Raw genomic sequence first — 18,819 nt, forward strand, 5'->3', positions numbered from 1 at the left:
GTCACGGCAGGTCAGTGCATAATAATTTTGTGCAACGGCAGAATGAACATTGAGATATCCTATTCTGACAAGAACCTCCAACTAAACATCTTCAATCTAGACATCTGTGTGTTTATTCGTAATGGTGAGACGTGAGAGTATAGATGATATGACCATAATGTTGAAGACCGAATGCATGGCATGAAAACAAATGTGTGGCATCTGGCATGCGCCCTTTCGGTAAATAATACTAAAAAAGTTACATGTAATATGACCACTTGTACAGTTGGATTGTGCTAGCCAGGGGTTGGGTGAAGTAACAGGCTGAAAGGATGAAATACACAAAACTGGATGTACAAGGGATTGTCCTCATTTTATGATACTACCTTTCGTGTAAAATTAAAAATTTATAGTACAGTATACTTGTTCCAACACTTTAAATAAGAACTATATTAGCTGCCAATCGAAAACCACAACCCCAAAGTTACCGTAGATGTTACGTTCTAGTCGAGATTGTATAAACCATTGGTTCTCAAACTGGGATCCGCGGTCGCTCAGGGCAGTGCTCTTCAACCGGGTATACCCAAGTGTATAGCGGAATATGAGTTGGATATACAACTGATATATAATTTGTGATGTAACAATGTGCTCACGTAGGTTCTTCGCGTTAATGACGTTTTATATTTCACGTGCGCCGCGTTTGAATTGTTGTCTCCGCTTGAATATTTTATAATTTATTATTATATTAGAATCCATGACCTAGGCCAGTGGTTCACAACCGTTTTGTCTTTGCGGACCCTTCTGGTGCCCTCAAAGCGGTCGCGCACCCCTCGAAAGTTTTTTATTTGAAATTAGCTTAAACAGCAACCTAATGTTCCATACAGATTTAACCAAGTCGTAAATAACACCAAACTAGTGGGCATTTTCATTTATTTTGTCAAATCTAATACACTTTAATGGGATTTTTGCTGTTGCATATCAGAAGCAATTCTTGAAAAACGTGGTCGTGTTTTTGATAACGATAGACGCATATCGTCTTCGACGTTCAGTTGGTTACGAGCCATGGATTTAATATGAACGAGAGCAGAAAATCCATTTTCACAAAGGTAAGTGGAGGCGAATGGAACAATAACACGTAATGCTTTCATCTATACTTTTGGGTACGATGGCAAAATGGCGCACCAAAACTGAGAAAGTGATCACTGTAGCTGCGTTCTCGTATTTATCATTGTGATGACTTAACTCGTATTTATCACAATAGGTCTACGGGAAATGAATCAAAATAGTTTTTGTAGGATATTGTCAAAGGCAGCAAATTTTCGAGCGTATTACAAAACAAAATGATATTAAACTGCAAATAATTTCCTAAAATCTTAATTTAATCGCGGAACCCGGATGAGAACCACTGCACTACAAGAATGCGACACCAGTGCTTCACAACAAAAACAAGCGATCCACGAGGAAACCCTATTCTCTATCTTAGTAGGTTCCCTCATCTTGGTTGTTACCAGTAGGCTTATATCTGAGCCAGGCAACATGTAACACACAAAACCAAGCGAAAAAATCTTAAATAAGTTTAATTACATTCATTTTTATACAACCTTTACTACTTTTCACCAGCACACACAAAAAGGAACATATTTTAAAACATTCACAATGCACAAAGAACCATATTCCTAAAAGCAAGGCAATTTCTAAGGCCTGACACGACTTTATCAATGAGATGCGACAGTGATTTCAGGTTAATTTCAATAATGATAATTCGCTTTTCACACTCCCATACCAGTTTAAAAAATTCTGCCTTCACAAGGTACATGACAAAAACTTCCTCAGTTTTGTAACGAATCGACAAGATATTTTCAAACTATTAAATTCAGGCTTAAGAGGAAAGTGTGAATTTTCAATACCAAATTTTATTTAATTTGTGTTTAGCAAAGAGAATAATAAGCACCTTGAAGTGATACAAAGTGCACTTAATACTGTCAAAGCATATTTAACAAGGCATATGGACTGAAAATAGAGCAAGCGCACATGATTGACTCATGACAGCGAAAAATGTTATTGTGCTAGATTTATGTAAGTAAACCAATTGCTAGTATTGAATGATATATCATATGAACGAAACTTTTCATAATTCACGGAGCTCCGTCACCCTGTTGTTCATATGATGAATCGTTTGGCCGGGCAATTCGATAAGTAATCAGATATTCTGGGTAGGCCTAGAAGCAAACAGAAAAATATTATGTTGATATAGCTTTTGTAATATGAATGTAACAAACAGAAATACAGAATCTCGGGAGCACAGATGAAAAAACGAAAACGGATGACATTCCAGAACTATTCTTATTCATACATTAATATAAACTTTTGCTTCAAGTACAATGGTTCTCAAACCGTGGGGCGCACCAAAAGACAGGTATACACAATTTTTGGAGGGTTGGTTAAGCTAATTAAAAATAAAAATATTTGTTAAATTAGATCTTGACGCCTTATTTCAGCTATTTAGATTTCTTTATTTTGGATATTTACATTACATCCACGAATTTTTAGCGTGTTTTTCAAATAAAACATACTTTCGCCTCACAATCTGTTATTTGTAGCTTATTGATAGCTAGTTATTTTTGAGGTGAGGCGCCAGACTTGACAGAACCTAAAAAGGGGATTCCGCTTAAAAAGTTTGAGAATCACTGTTCTGGTGTGTTATAAAACCATATCGAGCACTGAATGAAAATATAAAAATCAACAAATAATCTTACTTGCTCTCCCCTATATATAACATACTCAGCATGTGAAAGTCCACCTGCGCTAGGCCTTCCTATAACGGAGTGGTGGCCAGGTGGGGCATGAGCCATCTTCATTGCACTGAATTGCAGAAAAGACTTGCCTGAAAATAAATTATTCATCACTTGGTGATATATAACTATTACCAGCAACAGAAGTCATTCAGACGAAAAAAGATTTGTCTTGGAGGAAGTTTAATTTAATATGTCACACGTTGAACTGTTGAATTTATTCTGACATGATATTCGGTGGGCAGCAGTGTGGTTCACATAACTGGTCGGTTACTGCATCCTTCCCCATCGAGTCCATATATCCAGGTATATGGTACACAGTTACATAGCCTGGTATATGATCATTTTATAGACTTATTATGAAAATTCTATTCCATACCCAGGCATTTGTAAAAATGATTCCCCATGATTTAAAAAGGTTACTTTTTAGAAATAAATTTTGAATTACAAAATACACATTAGTATTGATGCTAGTTTTAGCAGTAAAAATACAAAAATATGGGATATTTAAATGAAACTAACCTAATGTTACACGGCAAAACAACATTTGTCTATCGCATATATAACAAGATCTGTCTTTGTGAAGTGTACACCCTGTTCCTCCATTGATACCATAAACATATTGATTACTTTTTGATGAATTTTCTGCAAAATATATTCCTGCCCCAAACATTCCTCCAATGTATGCATGACGTTCATCAAAACCTAAAAACGAAACACAGTAAACATTATATTGTTTGTTACTGCTTATTATTATCTCGAGCATTTGGATATATTTTCTTAATTATTTTAGGAATACTTTTAGAATAATTAACTGTTGAAAGTTTAACAGCCTTTTAGGATTAAGTTACATAAAAAAAAACTCATGATAGGCCTCGATATCAAATAACAATCTAAAATTTTCATTGAAAGGTTTACCTAGTTGTAAATGAAGAAATCGAGCAATTCACACTATAATGCAAAAAAATATTTCTGCAACTAAATTTGTTCCAACTAAATTTGTAGTGTTCTGCTGCTCAAAAATAATTCTCAAGTTGAGAACAAAGGACAAAAAAATTTATTACAAAGGACCACTAAAAAACGGTAGGTAGTTTCTATGTCTCAATCCCAAGTTATAACCAGTATATGGAACTCCACTCAATCTTTGCGAAGGTTGCAACAGAAAATTCAAGTACACCGATCAATTACCTTTCTGCACAATGGCATTAATAAAAGGAGATCCATGAAAAAGCATTCTTTCATTTCCATGGGCATGATTTTCATCAGCTACTTCTTGGCATCGATGGTTGTATCTGTCTCGTAATTTTTTATTTTGAACTTTTTGGACCTGAAAATCAATTGGAAATATAGCCAGAATCTGGAATACGCAGTAAAGAATCACTTCATTGAATAAATATAAAGAACACCAGTCTGATAAAAACAAAGATAATGTTCTGATTCAACATTACAATATTGCATAACAGTAAATATCTACCAAATATACTCAATGCTTCAAACTGATTCAAATATCAGAACTGTAGTTACGATAGTAGCCCGTTGGCCTCAGTGGGTAAAACGTTAAAATTACCCACTTTGGCTCACCAGGTTACTCATATCAAGTTCAAATACCATTGCCCCACTTCACCCATGATGTGATAAATTTGGTAGGCAATGCCCAACTAGAAACATTTGGAAAATTCAGATACTTAAGATAACTATAAAGGTTCATTACCTTAATAACATTGTAAGTCTTAAATATTCCACCGGCTGCACCACCATCTCTATGTTCTCGGATTGTTGATATCATTTCTTCATGGACTGATTGATATTCTTTGTCATCTCTTGCAAGTTCTATTAAAACGGATCCACTGTGCGAAACTCTGAATATTTTTCACAATTTTTTTAAATAATAAATGATCGAATAGTCTAATAAAAAATCAAATTTGTCTAAAAAACAATCAGACTATTGGGTAGGAAATGCGGGGCCGGAAAGATTGTGATTTAAATCAATCAATCAATCAATCATCATTTATTCGTCAACACAATTTAAACATGGTATGATATATGAAAAAATATTACAAATACAAGTGGAAACTAACTTAAATTGTGTGACAGGAGTCGCGAGGGACCTCAAGAGGTCTTCAGGCAGCGACACCTAAAACGCTTGTTGATTCAGGTTAATAGCTTAAAAAGTTAATGAAACACCAAAACATTTCAAAATAAATATTTTGAAGGAAAAAAGAACATTTTCAGAAAACAAAAAATACCAAATATCCATCATAAGTATTTAAAATAAAAAAAAACATAACATTCTGGTTACGAGCATGTTTTTTTATTATTTAAATCAGTGACCAAATTCATAAAAGATGAAATGCATTGTATGAATTAAATGGTTACACGAAAAGACATAAAATATGTTATATATCGATGTGGAGTAAAAAAAATATAACGATTAATTATAATTCCCTTTAGACTGAATCTTTCAGTATCCCCTGACATGATGTACGCAAGGTCTTTAACCAAAATTTGGTTTTCAAAAATTACGACTCCACGCACATCTGATTCGTTCGCAGAACTGCGCTTTGTTTGGCAGAGTAGAATAACCGTACGTTATTGATACGCTGCGACCAGAGTGACTATAACACTTTGGGACAGGATTCGAATATTTAACCCAGCGGACAGGTAAGCCGATGACATGGCTTAATAATATAGACTTGATCAAGTACTCGGGTCAGTTGCAAAGAAGAGCAGTACCGGTAGTACTGTATAGGTTCCGGTACCGGTAGGTGATTTTTTGGTGATCAATTCAAAGAAAGGTAGTCATCAATGTATTTCTTTTTTAGTTCCCTTTTAAAACCATGATAGGATAGTGATCTCATTTCACCTGATATATTATTCCATAACTTTACACCCACGTATTTGATGGAATTCTGCGTTCTACATGACGTGTATCTCGGTACATGAAAGGAAGCTTGTGAAGCAGATCTTGTGTAATACGAATGAACATTAGTCTGCTTGGTGAAATATCCTACGAATGCGGTTGGAAGTTTGCCGTCAAAGTACTGGTGCATAAGTTTCAATATCTCAAATTTATGGACATGGCAAAGTTTCATTATTTTTAACCTGTGATACAATGGGTCAAGTCTGGATCGTAAAGGTGCATTGCCTATTGCTCGGATTGATTTATTTTGCAGTACCTCTAATCTGTGAAGGAGTGTGGAAGATGCGTTTCCCCAAGCTACGATACCATATTGAAGATATGATTGAAAGAGAGAAAATAAACTAATCGCATAGCTGATGGGGTGAGAAACTTTTTAAGTTTGAATAATATACCTGCTGTTCTAGCAAGCTTCCAGCAATGTAGTTAATATGAGCTGCCCATTTTAACTGGTTATCAATGTGTATACCCAAGTATTTGTATGAGTTCACATTCTCAAGTAATATACCATTAATAGTAATTTTAATCAAATGCACACTTCTTTCATTTTTTTTGGGGATTAATTAGAAGTGATTTGGATTTTTCAATATTTATAGTTAGTTTGTTACTAGTCATCCACGTTGCAATTTTTTGCATTTCAGAGTTCATGTGTATTTGCAAGTCATTTGGTGAGACTGAACTTCCAAATAACCCGGTATCGTCAGCGAAGAGTTTGACCAATAATCTGGTGGCATGAGGAAGATCGTTGACGAATAATACGAACATTAATGGGCCAATTATTGTGCCCTGGGGAATTCCGCATTGTACAGTTGCAAGTTCGGAGCAATTTGATCCTATTTTGACATATTGTTGACGCGAATATAAATAGCTCTGGAAGAATTTTGATGCATGACCGCGAATGCCATAGTGGCTCAGCTTTCTAACTAATATGTGATGGTCGACAGTGTCGAATGCCTTTTTTAGGTCGAGAAATATTGCACTGATATATTCCCTTTTCTCTAATTTATCATAAAAGTAAGTTACCATATCTAGTATTGCATGATTAGTAGAGTGCTTCTTTTGGAAACCAAACTGTGACTTATTAATAATGCTATTTCGATCTATAAATTGTGTTAGTCTGGTATAAATGATAGTAGCTCGTCACATATTGTTAGATATCAATGGCTACTTGTATTAATCCTTGTTCATACCAAAAGGCACGGATAAAAAAAATTGGAAATGATAGATAAATTGCAAGAATTACCTTGTGTGTGGAAGTATTGGATTTCCATTGTGACTATCAACAGCTCCATCAGCACAATGTAATGCAAGACGTTCAACAGCTTTTAAAATTTTATGTCGATGTCCATATGCCGTAATACCAATTTCTTTCAATTCAGAATGTCCCATATCAGCTAGTACATCGACAGTTATTTCTTCATTTACAAATATTTCATGCAAATTCGATAATCCGAGCCTTGTTAACATTGCAAGAACAGTTTCCGTATTGTCTGTTACTATGCTCGGAGTGGCATCGGTGACAGGAACAGCTGCAAAACAAGAAGAAAATATCAAACATAAATAACATTTGAAAAAAGTGTAGAAATTTCATTTTTCATAAAAAATCCATTCTTCAATAAAAACAATAATATATATTGAGGATTGAGATTGGTGGTGAAATTCATTCAAATCACTAGAGTCAAAATGACCAAAATCTTTTACTGAAAATCAATGAAAACTTTTTTAGTTTTATAGGAATACATTCCCTAGTACATGGGTTCCCAACTATTTAGAGCTTGTGGCCCCCTTCCGAAGGCTTCCAATACTCATTACCCCCGTTTATCACTCCAGTGGTATTTTGAATGATAGATTCCTGGGAGACCATGGGCCCACGGTTGGTAACCGCTGCTGTGGCACATATTCAAATACCAATGTGCATTTTAGCTATTTCACTATTGATTTACAGAAGTATTATGTAGTAGGTAGGGTTTTCATTTTTATCCGAGGCCTCTCATCCAGATACCATAGGATTAGTTTACCAGCTTTTCGTTCCAGATGCATGGACCTAATTGTGGAGAGAGCAGTATCCAGTAATCGTTTCACCGGCCAATAAAAAATTTCAAGCCCATGCCCTAATTAATTAAAGTGTCACTTATGAGATTATTCTTTTTCATGAATTCATTTTCATCACTTTAATTTAAAAAAAATCACCATTAGCATTTGCTGATTTACTCTCTGTAGTAACCATAGGCAATTGAAAATTTGTTGGCATCCTGTCCAGCAATAAGCTACGAACATCTTCTTGGGCAGCTAGATCGAGAGGTGTATGTCCTTCCTGCAATCACCATATTGGGGGAAACGTTATTAAAAACATATTCATGACATCCTAAGCATTAAATTCTTCACAAGTTTGCAAATGTATCTATGTTTTTTACATACAACAGATGTTCGATGACGTAATAATAATAAGCGGTTATGCACTATCATCACACATTTTGGTTAAAATTTCATTTAATCTCAGTGATTATTCCTAGGTAATTAAATACAAACACAGTTCTTTCCATTAATGAAAACTGCCAAAAATATACAATATATATAGTTTTGATATACAATACAGGCAAGAGTCAAGCCTGTGAAAGGACTAACATTGGTCACATTAAGCCTTTTGTTTTATTAATCAAAATTGAGCATGGAAATAGCTAATGATTTAGTAATTATAATCAGTGGTTCTCAAACTTTCATGATCTGTGTCTCCTTCTTAAATTCTTAACACTTGTGTATCTTCTCATCAATATATATACTTGGTTTTGATTGGTTTCAATTATATACATTAGACATAGTTGGTGAACGAAGCGGTAATAAACACATCTATTACAGGTATAAGAATTAGTACATAGTATTTCCACACAGAACTATAACCAAAGACTCGTGTAGAATTAAGAATGTATTGACAGGTCTGTTTCCAGTGCCATGAACAATAAGTCAATGAGCGAATCGCTCCAGATTAATCAGTGAAATCTGAAATGATCAATGTTTTATTCAAGAGCCACCACTTGAAAACCCAATAAAAAAGTGTAAATCAGATTACCTGATTTTTCATTGTTGGATCAGCTCCATGGGCTAATAACAGTGTACAAAGTTGTGTTCTGCCTTTCTGTGCAGATTCATGAAGAGGTGTGAAAGCCCATCTATCTGTTGCATTAACTAGGGCACCATTTTTTATCAAGAATGCTGCAATTTCAACATGTCCATATGATGACGCATTATGCAGTGGAATGAGTCCTCCTTTGTCTTGGGCATTTACATCAGCACCATGTTCGATAAGATATTCAACAACCTAGAATATATTTTGTTTATTGAATTTTTACAAGTGGAAAAATTTTAGTATTTGAGGTATGTTGCTGATATTGAACTGAATGAGTCGGGTCATGGAGCGGTGACACTTTGATGGAGTCGTAGCCATTTCACCATATTATTTTAAACTGGAGCCCCTGGGCTTGAGCTACCAGACATTTTAGTGGTTTAGCCCAGAACCTTTTTTTTTTTGCATTCATAATTTTTCGATACTTCATACGAATAATAACATTATGCATCAGTCCCCCAGCCCTGGGACCAGTGTTATACCAGCAAGTGCCTGGTTTAAAAACTAATAACAATAAAAATAGCTGCGTCACAACAAATATTGAAATCCAAAAAAATAATAAAAATATTACAGTGAGTTTTATATATCACAAATCCCTATTCAAAATCTATATATTATTACCAGTTATTAATATCTAACAAATCACCCGAGATATTAGTGGAAACATAACCCTAATCTTACTTCCAAGTTGTTGTAACCAGCGGCAAGGTGCAACGGTGTTGAATTTCGACCCTGGTGATCTCTACAATTGATGTTCTTAGTAGTACATAGCTTCTGTACCCTTGCAAGACAACCTTTTTTGGTCGCATCAAGCAGTGCAGCATCCCCACGCAAAAGATCCTATAAAATAAAAATAATAAGGAATTTCAGTTTTCAATATTACAATTACCTATTATATGGAATTAATAATAAATATTAATACGAAACTTTATTATCTACAATTTAATTTAGATATCCCTACACATTGGAAGCATGACTTAAACCAAATTTTGCTTTGTGATATTTGACTTTAATGCTAAAATTGCCGCTCAAACACTTCACTTTAAAAACTGTCATAGCTATAACAGAAACATTTCTATTCAATTCTGTCTTGATAATAAGAATTATAGATGTAAATTCGTTAATAGATCCATAACTTTCAAATTTCAAATGTATGTATCTGTATTTGGATATAAAAATTATTGAAGCACATAATTATATAATATGCCAAATCATCAAGGTGGCCATGAGATGGAGGAATTTTGAATATAGCATTTAGAAGAGTAAAAACAGAACAATACCAATTTCCGAACTTATAAATCGCTGAATAAAATGTTACCAATGTTTTGCACAAAAAATAGTGTTAATATCTGAAAAAATATCGTATTCACATGAGAGTCAATAAAATCAGGATTAAACATACATGTATATCCAAATCGCAGTCTCTAACAAGATCAAGTGCAGTTTTTCCATCACGATTTTTTTTGTCAGGATCAGCTCCGTGTTTCAACAATAATTTACATATTTCGTACTTTCCTTTAGCTGCTGCCTCATGCAGAGGTGTAAATTTCCACAGATCAGCAACATTGACAACGGCACCATGTTTTACCAATAATTCAGCAACCTATGTAAGATTTGATAATATTACAGATCACGACAATATACGATAATCATGCAAAATGGATATGGATTATGGAACTATGTCTATTTACCATCTTAAAAATATGTTAAGGACTGTAATACCCGAAGTAAAAGAGTATGTAGAATATACAGTTTGAAAATAGAATTTTCTTTTGAAGAAACCATCAGCCCAGTTTATCAGAGTAGCTACTCAATTCAGAAAGCGCTTTATAGAAGGGTGGCCCGTTGGCGTAGTGGTTAAAGATGACATTGGCAAACTACGGCCCGCGAGCCAAGGCCAGTCTGATGCTGTCACAACCAAACTAAAACCCAAGTTTGATGTTTCAGCCAAAATAATAGCTCAAGGAATTTGTTGAGATAGCGACTAAATTCAGTTTCGGCACAAGGCTTGTTTTCCACTTTTGCTTTTGTAAGACTGTAAATATTGTACATAAAATGTAACTTTTTATGTCACAATCACATGGCCCGCAAGTCTAGGTGGGTAAAATTTTCGGCCCCTGATCCAAAAACCTTGCCCACCCCTGGGTTAAAGCGATAGACTTAACTGTGTCAGCATTGAAGATTACACATATCAGGTTCAAATCCCACGCCCCCACCTCTACCCAGGTGTAATAAATTGGGTAGGCAATGACGAACAGAGAAAATAGTAGTTCTCCAAATAATAGTAGCTCCTTACATATATTTAGATATTAGTGGCAGCTTGTACAGGCCCATGTTCAGAGTGAACAACATGAATAAGTGTCACATGAGAAAAAAAGTTTTGAAAAAAATATGTTCACAAGTTACCACAAAACATATACAATTGTAACTACAAAGTAACTACATTATTGCTCCCACACCCATCAAACAGGTGGTAAATGTAAATTATTACGTCATAATGTCCATAGGAGCATGCGTTGTGCAAAGGGACCAATCCTCCCTTATCTTTGGCATGGACGTCTGCACCATGTGCAAGGAGATATTCAACAGAAGACAATCTATTGTATCCAGCAGCAAAGTGAAGAGGGGTCGAATGTCTGCCCTCAGTATCTCTACAATTGACATTGAACTTAGGACACAATGAGCGAACTAGTTCAAGGTCACCAGTCTTGGCCGCTTCCAATAACTGAAATTTCAAAAAAATAAATATTTGTATTATAAAAAGTAAAAAAGTGTGCAACAACAATAACAACAATCCTTAACCACTCGAATTTCAACAACAGCAAGAAGAACAACGAAACTACTAACAATAACAACAATTTAACGAAGATCCATCAATGGGTCCACTTTTTGCATAATAAATAACATAATATAAACTAAGCTTTAGATATAAGGTATGGTGATTTAATTAATTATTCATCAAGGACTAAACATTTTTTTCAAAATGGTAATGTTTCCAAACCTGTCTTTCGCCATTGGATGGAAGCTTAGTGGAGACTGGTGTTGGAGATGAACAAGAATTAGTTCGACTATCATTCCCAACAATTGGTGTACTTGGTTCTGAAACTGTTACAATTGGTGAAATAGCACAGCCACTGCTCTCTAAATGTTCCTTAAAACAATATGAATATTTTAAAAACTTGAAGTTCTTATAAACTAGGGCTGGGTAGCTAAGCTGAAGCAGTGACATTTTACTGGAGCTGCTGATGGAGCCAAGCTTGCCATAACAGATGGATTGATGCCTGAGCTACCAGAAATTTTAGTGGCTCATGAACAATTTTATTATTTTTTCACATTTATAATTTTGTATTACTTCATACATATAAAAAAGTCTATTCTTTCCAGATTACAATTTTTTTCTAATTTACTTATATCAATTTAAAATTCAAGTTAAAAGTTTAATAGCCTATACAAATTTGGAACTGTTTTATTTCTGTTTTTGAACTAGTTACCACCAAACTGCGTTATTATGGCACATCAGGGGTTATATCTATTATGTGTCTTTTTACAACCTTCTAATCAAAATGTGATCTTATGAATTATGACTATGAATATAAAATGTCTGGTAAAATAACTCACTTGAAGAATAGGTTGTATCCTTTCGGTAGCCAGCTGAATTGCAGTAAACCCTTGCAATGACACAATAGTTGCATCCACTCCATTGTTTAGAAGAAAACGACAAACCTACGACAAAGAACAACAATAATGTAACTATCAGTTTCTTCAATTCCTATGCTTTTCCTGTATGCCCTAGTGCTAGTGGAAATGTATGCATATTACGATAAGGATGTTGTACCAGAAATAAAGATGACTATACTACATGATTTGAGAATCTTGCTGCACACTAACACAAATGTATTTCTGTTATGTTTCGCCTAACCAACGAAATTGAAATTATAGACACTTGAAGAACAATATAGAAGTCAAGTTAAAATGCCAATCTTTTTAATTCACTCTATCTAGAACACAACAATTTGACAACCACTATTTCTGTACATGCTCTTGCTTTTCTCGTACAGTTGAAATATGCTTGCCTGCAGAAGTCTGACCCCGGTCAGATGAAACGTTACAGAAATACATTTATGTTAGTGTGCAGTAACGTTCTTGAAACACATAGAACAATAAATTAATAGTGAAATAAAATGAAGCCAAAATGTACCAGTAACCAGCAATAGTGTATAACATAAGTAGACAATTTGACGATATTATAACAAGGTCAACAACATTGCAATTCAATGGCTATTGGCATTTTTGTGTTCACCCCAAGGTCACCAATATTGCAACGCATCGGCCATTGCCATTTCAGTGTTGACCCCAAGGTCACCAACATTGCAATTTAACGGCTGTTGGCATTTCAGAGTTCAGCCAACAACTTTGCCAAGAGATGACTCATCATTAGGGCTGGGAATTTCAGAAAAAATATTTTACCCGTTAAACGCAGCTTGACGTTCAATGTAATAATTTATAATTTTAGCTTGTTACATCACAATGGTTACAAAGCAATTTCGGGTGATCTTATTCCCAGCCCTACTCATCATTACTTATGAGTGAGTGAGCAAATCCTCTTAAAAAGAATTCTGAATATATCAGTCAAAAACAAGAATAAAATTTGAGAAATATGATTAAAAGTTGCCAATGACAGTATAAATCAACACTAAGAAAAAAATTACTTGAACCAGTCCTAGTCTGGCTGCTCTATGCAAAGCTGTTTGACCAAGGCAATCAAGGCAGTTCATTTCAACATCATGTTTCAATAAAACTTCTAATACATCGAGGTGTGCTTTGTCTGCCGCAATATGCAGAGGTGTCAACAAGTCTTTATTCTTCTCATTTAGACTTGCACCTTTTTTGATCAAAGTCTCACTTATCTAAAGTAAAATTATATCAAAATGAAACATTTAAAAAATTTATACAAACAAAACGTAAAAAACTTTTCAAAACTTCTCAATTTTTAAACCTCTTGCGAATACTTTAAACACATAAAATGGAGAAGTTGATTGAGATCACTTTGATGATATCACAGATTTATTGCATATTTTTTAAATGTATACATCAAAATCACGATGGTGCATTGCAGCGGTTATCAATCTTTTTCAACACTTCTTTATAATGAAAAGATTGATTCTTGCCCACCCATTCTAGGATTGCCAGAAAATAATATGTAAATAACCAAACTACTATTTTCCTTTTTTCCATATTTGTGAGTTGTGACACTAAAATGATGTAATTTTAGGTTCAAATTAGTAATGCATTTGAAATAACTACCGTAAATCAGAGTAATATTTATTTTCAGTGTATTATGTTAAAGCGGAAAGCTCAGTGACTTCTTTTTCTGCCATTTCTAGTGTGATACATCTTAATAGTGTTTTTTTAAATTAAACTAAACGATTCAGCATTTCTCGCACTACACAGGAAAAGTTCTTCCATCCTTGGTTAAGAAACCCTGATGTATAATATAGGGGATATGAATGCCTTATTAAACTAGGTGTGCCAAAGTGGTAGAGGTTATAATTTTACAAACATCGATGAAACAACACATATTCGATGGCATATTGAACAAATTTGTCTTAAGAAATGACATTCTTACCTGCCTCCTTTTTGGATATGGTGAGGCTACAGCACAGTGCAATGGGGTGTCATATGTATAAGGATGAATGAAGCCCACTGTTTCATTACTTAAAAACTTTTTTACATGAGCGGCGTCCGCTTGCCTTGCAGCCTCTAGTAATGAATGACCTTTGAACTCATACATTAGCTTTTCTCTCAACACACTGCAAAGCAAAATATTGGTTGTATATTACAAAACCGTACCATGTACTTGTCAAATTATTGACTTTAAATGAAAAATACAATATCATATTGAAGTTTAAGATCAACAACTCATCCAGCATTTTGCTAGTTCGACTGTAATACCTAACAGATCCGGTCGGAGGTCGTAAAACGTGGTTTTCAAGAGTCCTTATGTCTAAAAAGCGTTTCAAGCTACGAAAAATTGCTATGTATTATACAGAAAATGCCTTCATTTTTTATTTTCAAAAAGGGATTGGTATTTATGACCCCCCTCTCTATGACCCCCAACAACCTCACCTTGTCGGTGCAACATCGAGTGCTGTTTTGGAGTGACAATTTACAATAGTTGGATCAGCTCCATGTGACAATATAAGTGTGCACACTTCAGTCCTGTTTTTAGATGTTGCTTCATGTAGAGGAGTGAATTGCCACAAGTCCATAGCATTTACATTAGCCCCATGTTTCAAGAGAAGCTCAGTCACCTAGTCAGTAAATGAGAATATAATAGAGAAAAATCAAGACAAAACAACAAGAAAAAAATCTTAATCTCGTAGTAATTAGACTTTACAAATCAGCCATATTTATGTATGTATACTATATGCCAAATCATCATTATGGAAAATATTTGAATCTGAAAACCTAAAACGTAATATCAAATTTATAAATGATAGAACTTCCATCAAGATCATAGAACAACAATTTTATTTTTTACATTCCTTTTTTTATTTCTCATCAATGTATAAATGACAACGATACCTTACTGTTTTATCATCCGAATAGTGTCCTCTTATATTAATTATACAAAAACAATAATTTGAGGATAGTATAATCATCAGTGTTCTAAATATGGAAAACATTACCTCAATGTGTCCATAAGAGCAGGCATTATGCAAGGGTACAAGACCTCCTTTGTCTTTGGCATGTACATCAGCCCCGAATTGTAATAGCAATTGAACAATATGAACCTGCAATATACAGAAATTCAAAATATTGGATTTCGGTGTACTATAATCATCACTGGAATTACATAGTTTGTTCATTCAATTTATTTATATTTTGGTCATGATGTTCATTTTTGAAAACTGTCATCCCTTAAGATAAATTGAGCCATATTACAATTTAATATATACACTTTCATACTGCAGAAAAGACAAAGTAAAAGAAAACTGATATTCGTAGGTAAGTACCCTGTTGTATCCAGCTGCTAGGTGCAAAGGAGTTGATTTTCTCCCGTCACAAGCATGACAGTTAACATTTATAGGAGTCAATAATTCCATCAATCTATCTTGATTTCCACCTCTCGCAGCTTCCAACAATTCATCTTTTTTGTACTCGCCCATTAGGATTGCCTGAATTGAAATGAATTACTGATTATGATGATCTTATAAATTTGATTACAAACAATTTTCCGTCTTTGCTAAGGTCAAACCAGTCAATTAATTCTTTTTCTCTTTTTCGGATTCTAGCCATATTAAAATTCATTTAGATCGGTACTGGTATGTGTCTGTCATAAATAGCCGAATATCCAAACTTTCAATTGATTTTACTATTATTGATGTCAAACAAAGAATTTTATTACAAATGGTTGCAATATTGACACTTTTTCAGGTTCAAAGTATAAATGACAATAAAAGTTGTTTCCCATGGCCATCACCAGGTAAAAATCAAAATCAATTGCATTGCTCATATTTGCAAATACCGCTTTGATGAGCAGTTTCACAATATCTAGCTAGAGCTTATCCTTTTTGACCTGTTAACGAACTAATTTTGTGGCTGCTCGCATCAAACCTGACTATTTTACATTCACAAAAACCTAAAATCTAGATTTTAATGCGCTAAAATAAGTCTACAGAACTTTTTAATAACAACTGCTCCAACAACTTGTGACAAAAGTTGCTTTTATGAACTCAAAATTAAAATATGTTTTGTAATAAACAAAAACATTTAATAATTTTAGAATATCTGTCCAATGTAAAATATTTTACTAGATCAGTTCTTTCAATGATGTGGGTATGTTATGTGTACACGATGTAATTAACCCCCTGGATACAGTTTATGAAAATTTGTCTAGGTTATACACTAGTTTACCTTCGTTGCAGGATCGGAAACATCAATAGCAGTTTTGTTGTCTGCATTTCGGATAAGAGGATCTGCACCATTTTGCAATAAAACAATGCATACATCAATTTTTCCCTTTGCTGCAGCCTCATGTAAAGGAGTATAACTCCAGTTGTCTCGAACGTTCGGATCAGCACCATGTTTTAACAGCAACTGAATAAAATAGAAATATGATACTCCTAGATTCAAAGCTGATTTTCATAAACACGCAAGAAATGCACAAATATACAGACAAAAAGGAGCAATTTCATTTATCCAAAATGTATGTCCGATCAAGGGAAATCTATGTGAAGGTGTATTTTTACAAAAGAAGGCAAAATTTGCAATGAAGAGAATAAAGTAAGAGTACTAGAAAAGAAAGTGAAAGTGATTGCTAGAGTAGCAATTTTTCTTCGTATTTGCACATGTATTATGCTTATTACCGTACTTTATAATATATTGTGATCATTTCTTACAACAAAAGTCCTAATAGTCTAAATTAAAACAGAAAGGTAAAGAAGATAATCCTTGTCTATTGGGCACGAAATGTAATACCATAAACAAAAAATGACAACTAAGTAGTATCATTATTAACAGTAATATTAGAAACGAAAACATGATAGGGTGTTCAAATATACTTGATAACTAGAGATAAAAACACCTAATGTAATGTCAAAGGTTCATGGCATTTAGAACCCTCATCCAATGTTCCCAACCTTTTTTCAAGTGACCCAAATTTTGTCAAAATCAATTTCCCCAAATCTCGCGACCCAAGGATATGCTCAAACATAGGCTACTAAAACGGCCTGTATTGCATCTATGACCACAAAATTAAATTACTTATAACAAAAAACAATTATTTTTACATAAAATTTATTTCTTATTATTTGTTTATCTTCCGCGACTACTTGAAATCCTGGCATAGATGCTTGTAAGTTTTTACGTTGTGATACTTCCCACATATACATAATTACTGTTGAGAAACACTTCAACACCAAATACAAAATAAACAATAACTTTTACTAGAAATTTAAATTTAGTTCAAGGTTTTCGTTGATCCAAAAAAGTTTTGGGTTGCGGCCCTAGGTTGAGGAACACTGCCCCAACCTATAGGCTACTGAAGGAATAAAATTATTATAAACTACCTGTACAACTTCAGCATGACCAAATGAACAAGCGTTGTGCAAAGGAATCAAGCCCCCATCATCTTTGGCATGCACGTTTGCACCACATTGCAACAAATATTCCACAACATCTTTTCTGCCAAATCCAGCAGCAAAATGTATGGGAGTTGACTTCCTTCCTTCTACATCTCTTGCATTAACATTTTGACTTGAAATCAACTTTTTGACCTGATAGGAATAGAAATTTAAATGTAAAAATTGGATTTAAAAATTCTTGAAAGATAACTAGACCATGCTCAAGTTTGATTGCAATATTTTTCCAGCATAACAGCTCCCCCCCCCTTTTTTTTCGTGGATTTTTTTTTTTTTTTGGAACATATTATACGATCTTACCATGGCAAAATAAACATAAAAGACATATCGTTCTGAGCTTGCATACAATAATGCGCATTCTTATCTGTATGGTGATGGGAATTCACGTAACACAATTATGAAAATTCAAATAAAATTTTTTTAACTTTTCAAAGTTTTCTAAAGCTAGTGATGCTGATGAGTAGTGGGCTTTTTTACTGCGAGTTGTCATTAAATAGGAACATCTTAACTAAAATGATACAAACATAACACCTTATTGATATCCCCATTCCTGCAAGCGTCAAACAATTCTCGTCCTGCAGAAACTCTTAAGAACTGTGATGATCCTGATGACACAGAAGGACTTGAGGATGGTCGTGAATTATGACCAGACGCCATCTAAATGGTACCGTACATCCGGGGTTACAGAATAGCAATATGTCACGGTATTATTCAGTTATTACTGTATCGGTATTATAGTATTACAGGTAGCTAATTTACATTACAGATATAGATATAGACTAATGAAGAATCGCGGCGGTGTGGTTCAACTGGCAAAGCGTTACGAATACGCTCGCCACCGCACCTCTAATTACTCTGCGTGGGTTC

The 18,819-nt window shown here is 34.2% G+C and overlaps 1 protein-coding gene across 1 annotated transcript; it reads right to left on the bottom strand.

Moving 5' to 3' along the window:
* Positions 1 to 1,542: 1,542 nt before the first annotated feature.
* LOC144419854 (poly [ADP-ribose] polymerase tankyrase-2-like) lies at positions 1,543 to 18,819 on the bottom strand. The gene is made up of 21 exons (XM_078109963.1): positions 18,484 to 18,819; positions 17,881 to 18,087; positions 16,727 to 16,909; positions 15,826 to 15,987; positions 15,499 to 15,603; positions 14,936 to 15,120; positions 14,436 to 14,619; positions 13,519 to 13,716; positions 12,428 to 12,532; positions 11,811 to 11,960; positions 11,301 to 11,534; positions 10,212 to 10,412; positions 9,491 to 9,649; positions 8,756 to 9,004; positions 7,879 to 8,002; positions 6,932 to 7,217; positions 4,483 to 4,630; positions 3,960 to 4,098; positions 3,294 to 3,476; positions 2,736 to 2,863; positions 1,543 to 2,198 (listed from the first exon to the last, which is right to left on the bottom strand). Exons 1-21 carry the CDS (start codon positions 18,607 to 18,609, stop codon positions 2,115 to 2,117), a joined length of 3,540 nt encoding a protein of 1,179 aa, XP_077966089.1. The 5' UTR covers positions 18,610 to 18,819; the 3' UTR covers positions 1,543 to 2,114.

Source organism: Styela clava, chromosome 1 (genome assembly GCF_964204865.1).
Source record: "Styela clava chromosome 1, kaStyClav1.hap1.2, whole genome shotgun sequence".
NCBI lineage: Eukaryota > Metazoa > Chordata > Ascidiacea > Stolidobranchia > Styelidae > Styela > Styela clava.

What these genes read in the sequence shown, in the direction of transcription:
- LOC144419854 (XM_078109963.1), bottom strand. Translation starts at nt 18,609, where the DNA reads ATGGCGTCTGGTCATAATTCACGACCATCCTCAAGTCCTTCTGTGTCA. An exon ending in GGAATGGGGATATCAATAAG is followed by an intron (nt 18,088 to 18,483) that starts GTGTTATGTTTG and finishes TATTCCTATCAG; the next exon opens with GTCAAAAAGTTGATTTCAAG. An exon ending in TAGCAGCTGGATACAACAGG is followed by an intron (nt 15,604 to 15,825) that starts GTACTTACCTAC and finishes TGTATATTGCAG; the next exon opens with GTTCATATTGTTCAATTGCT.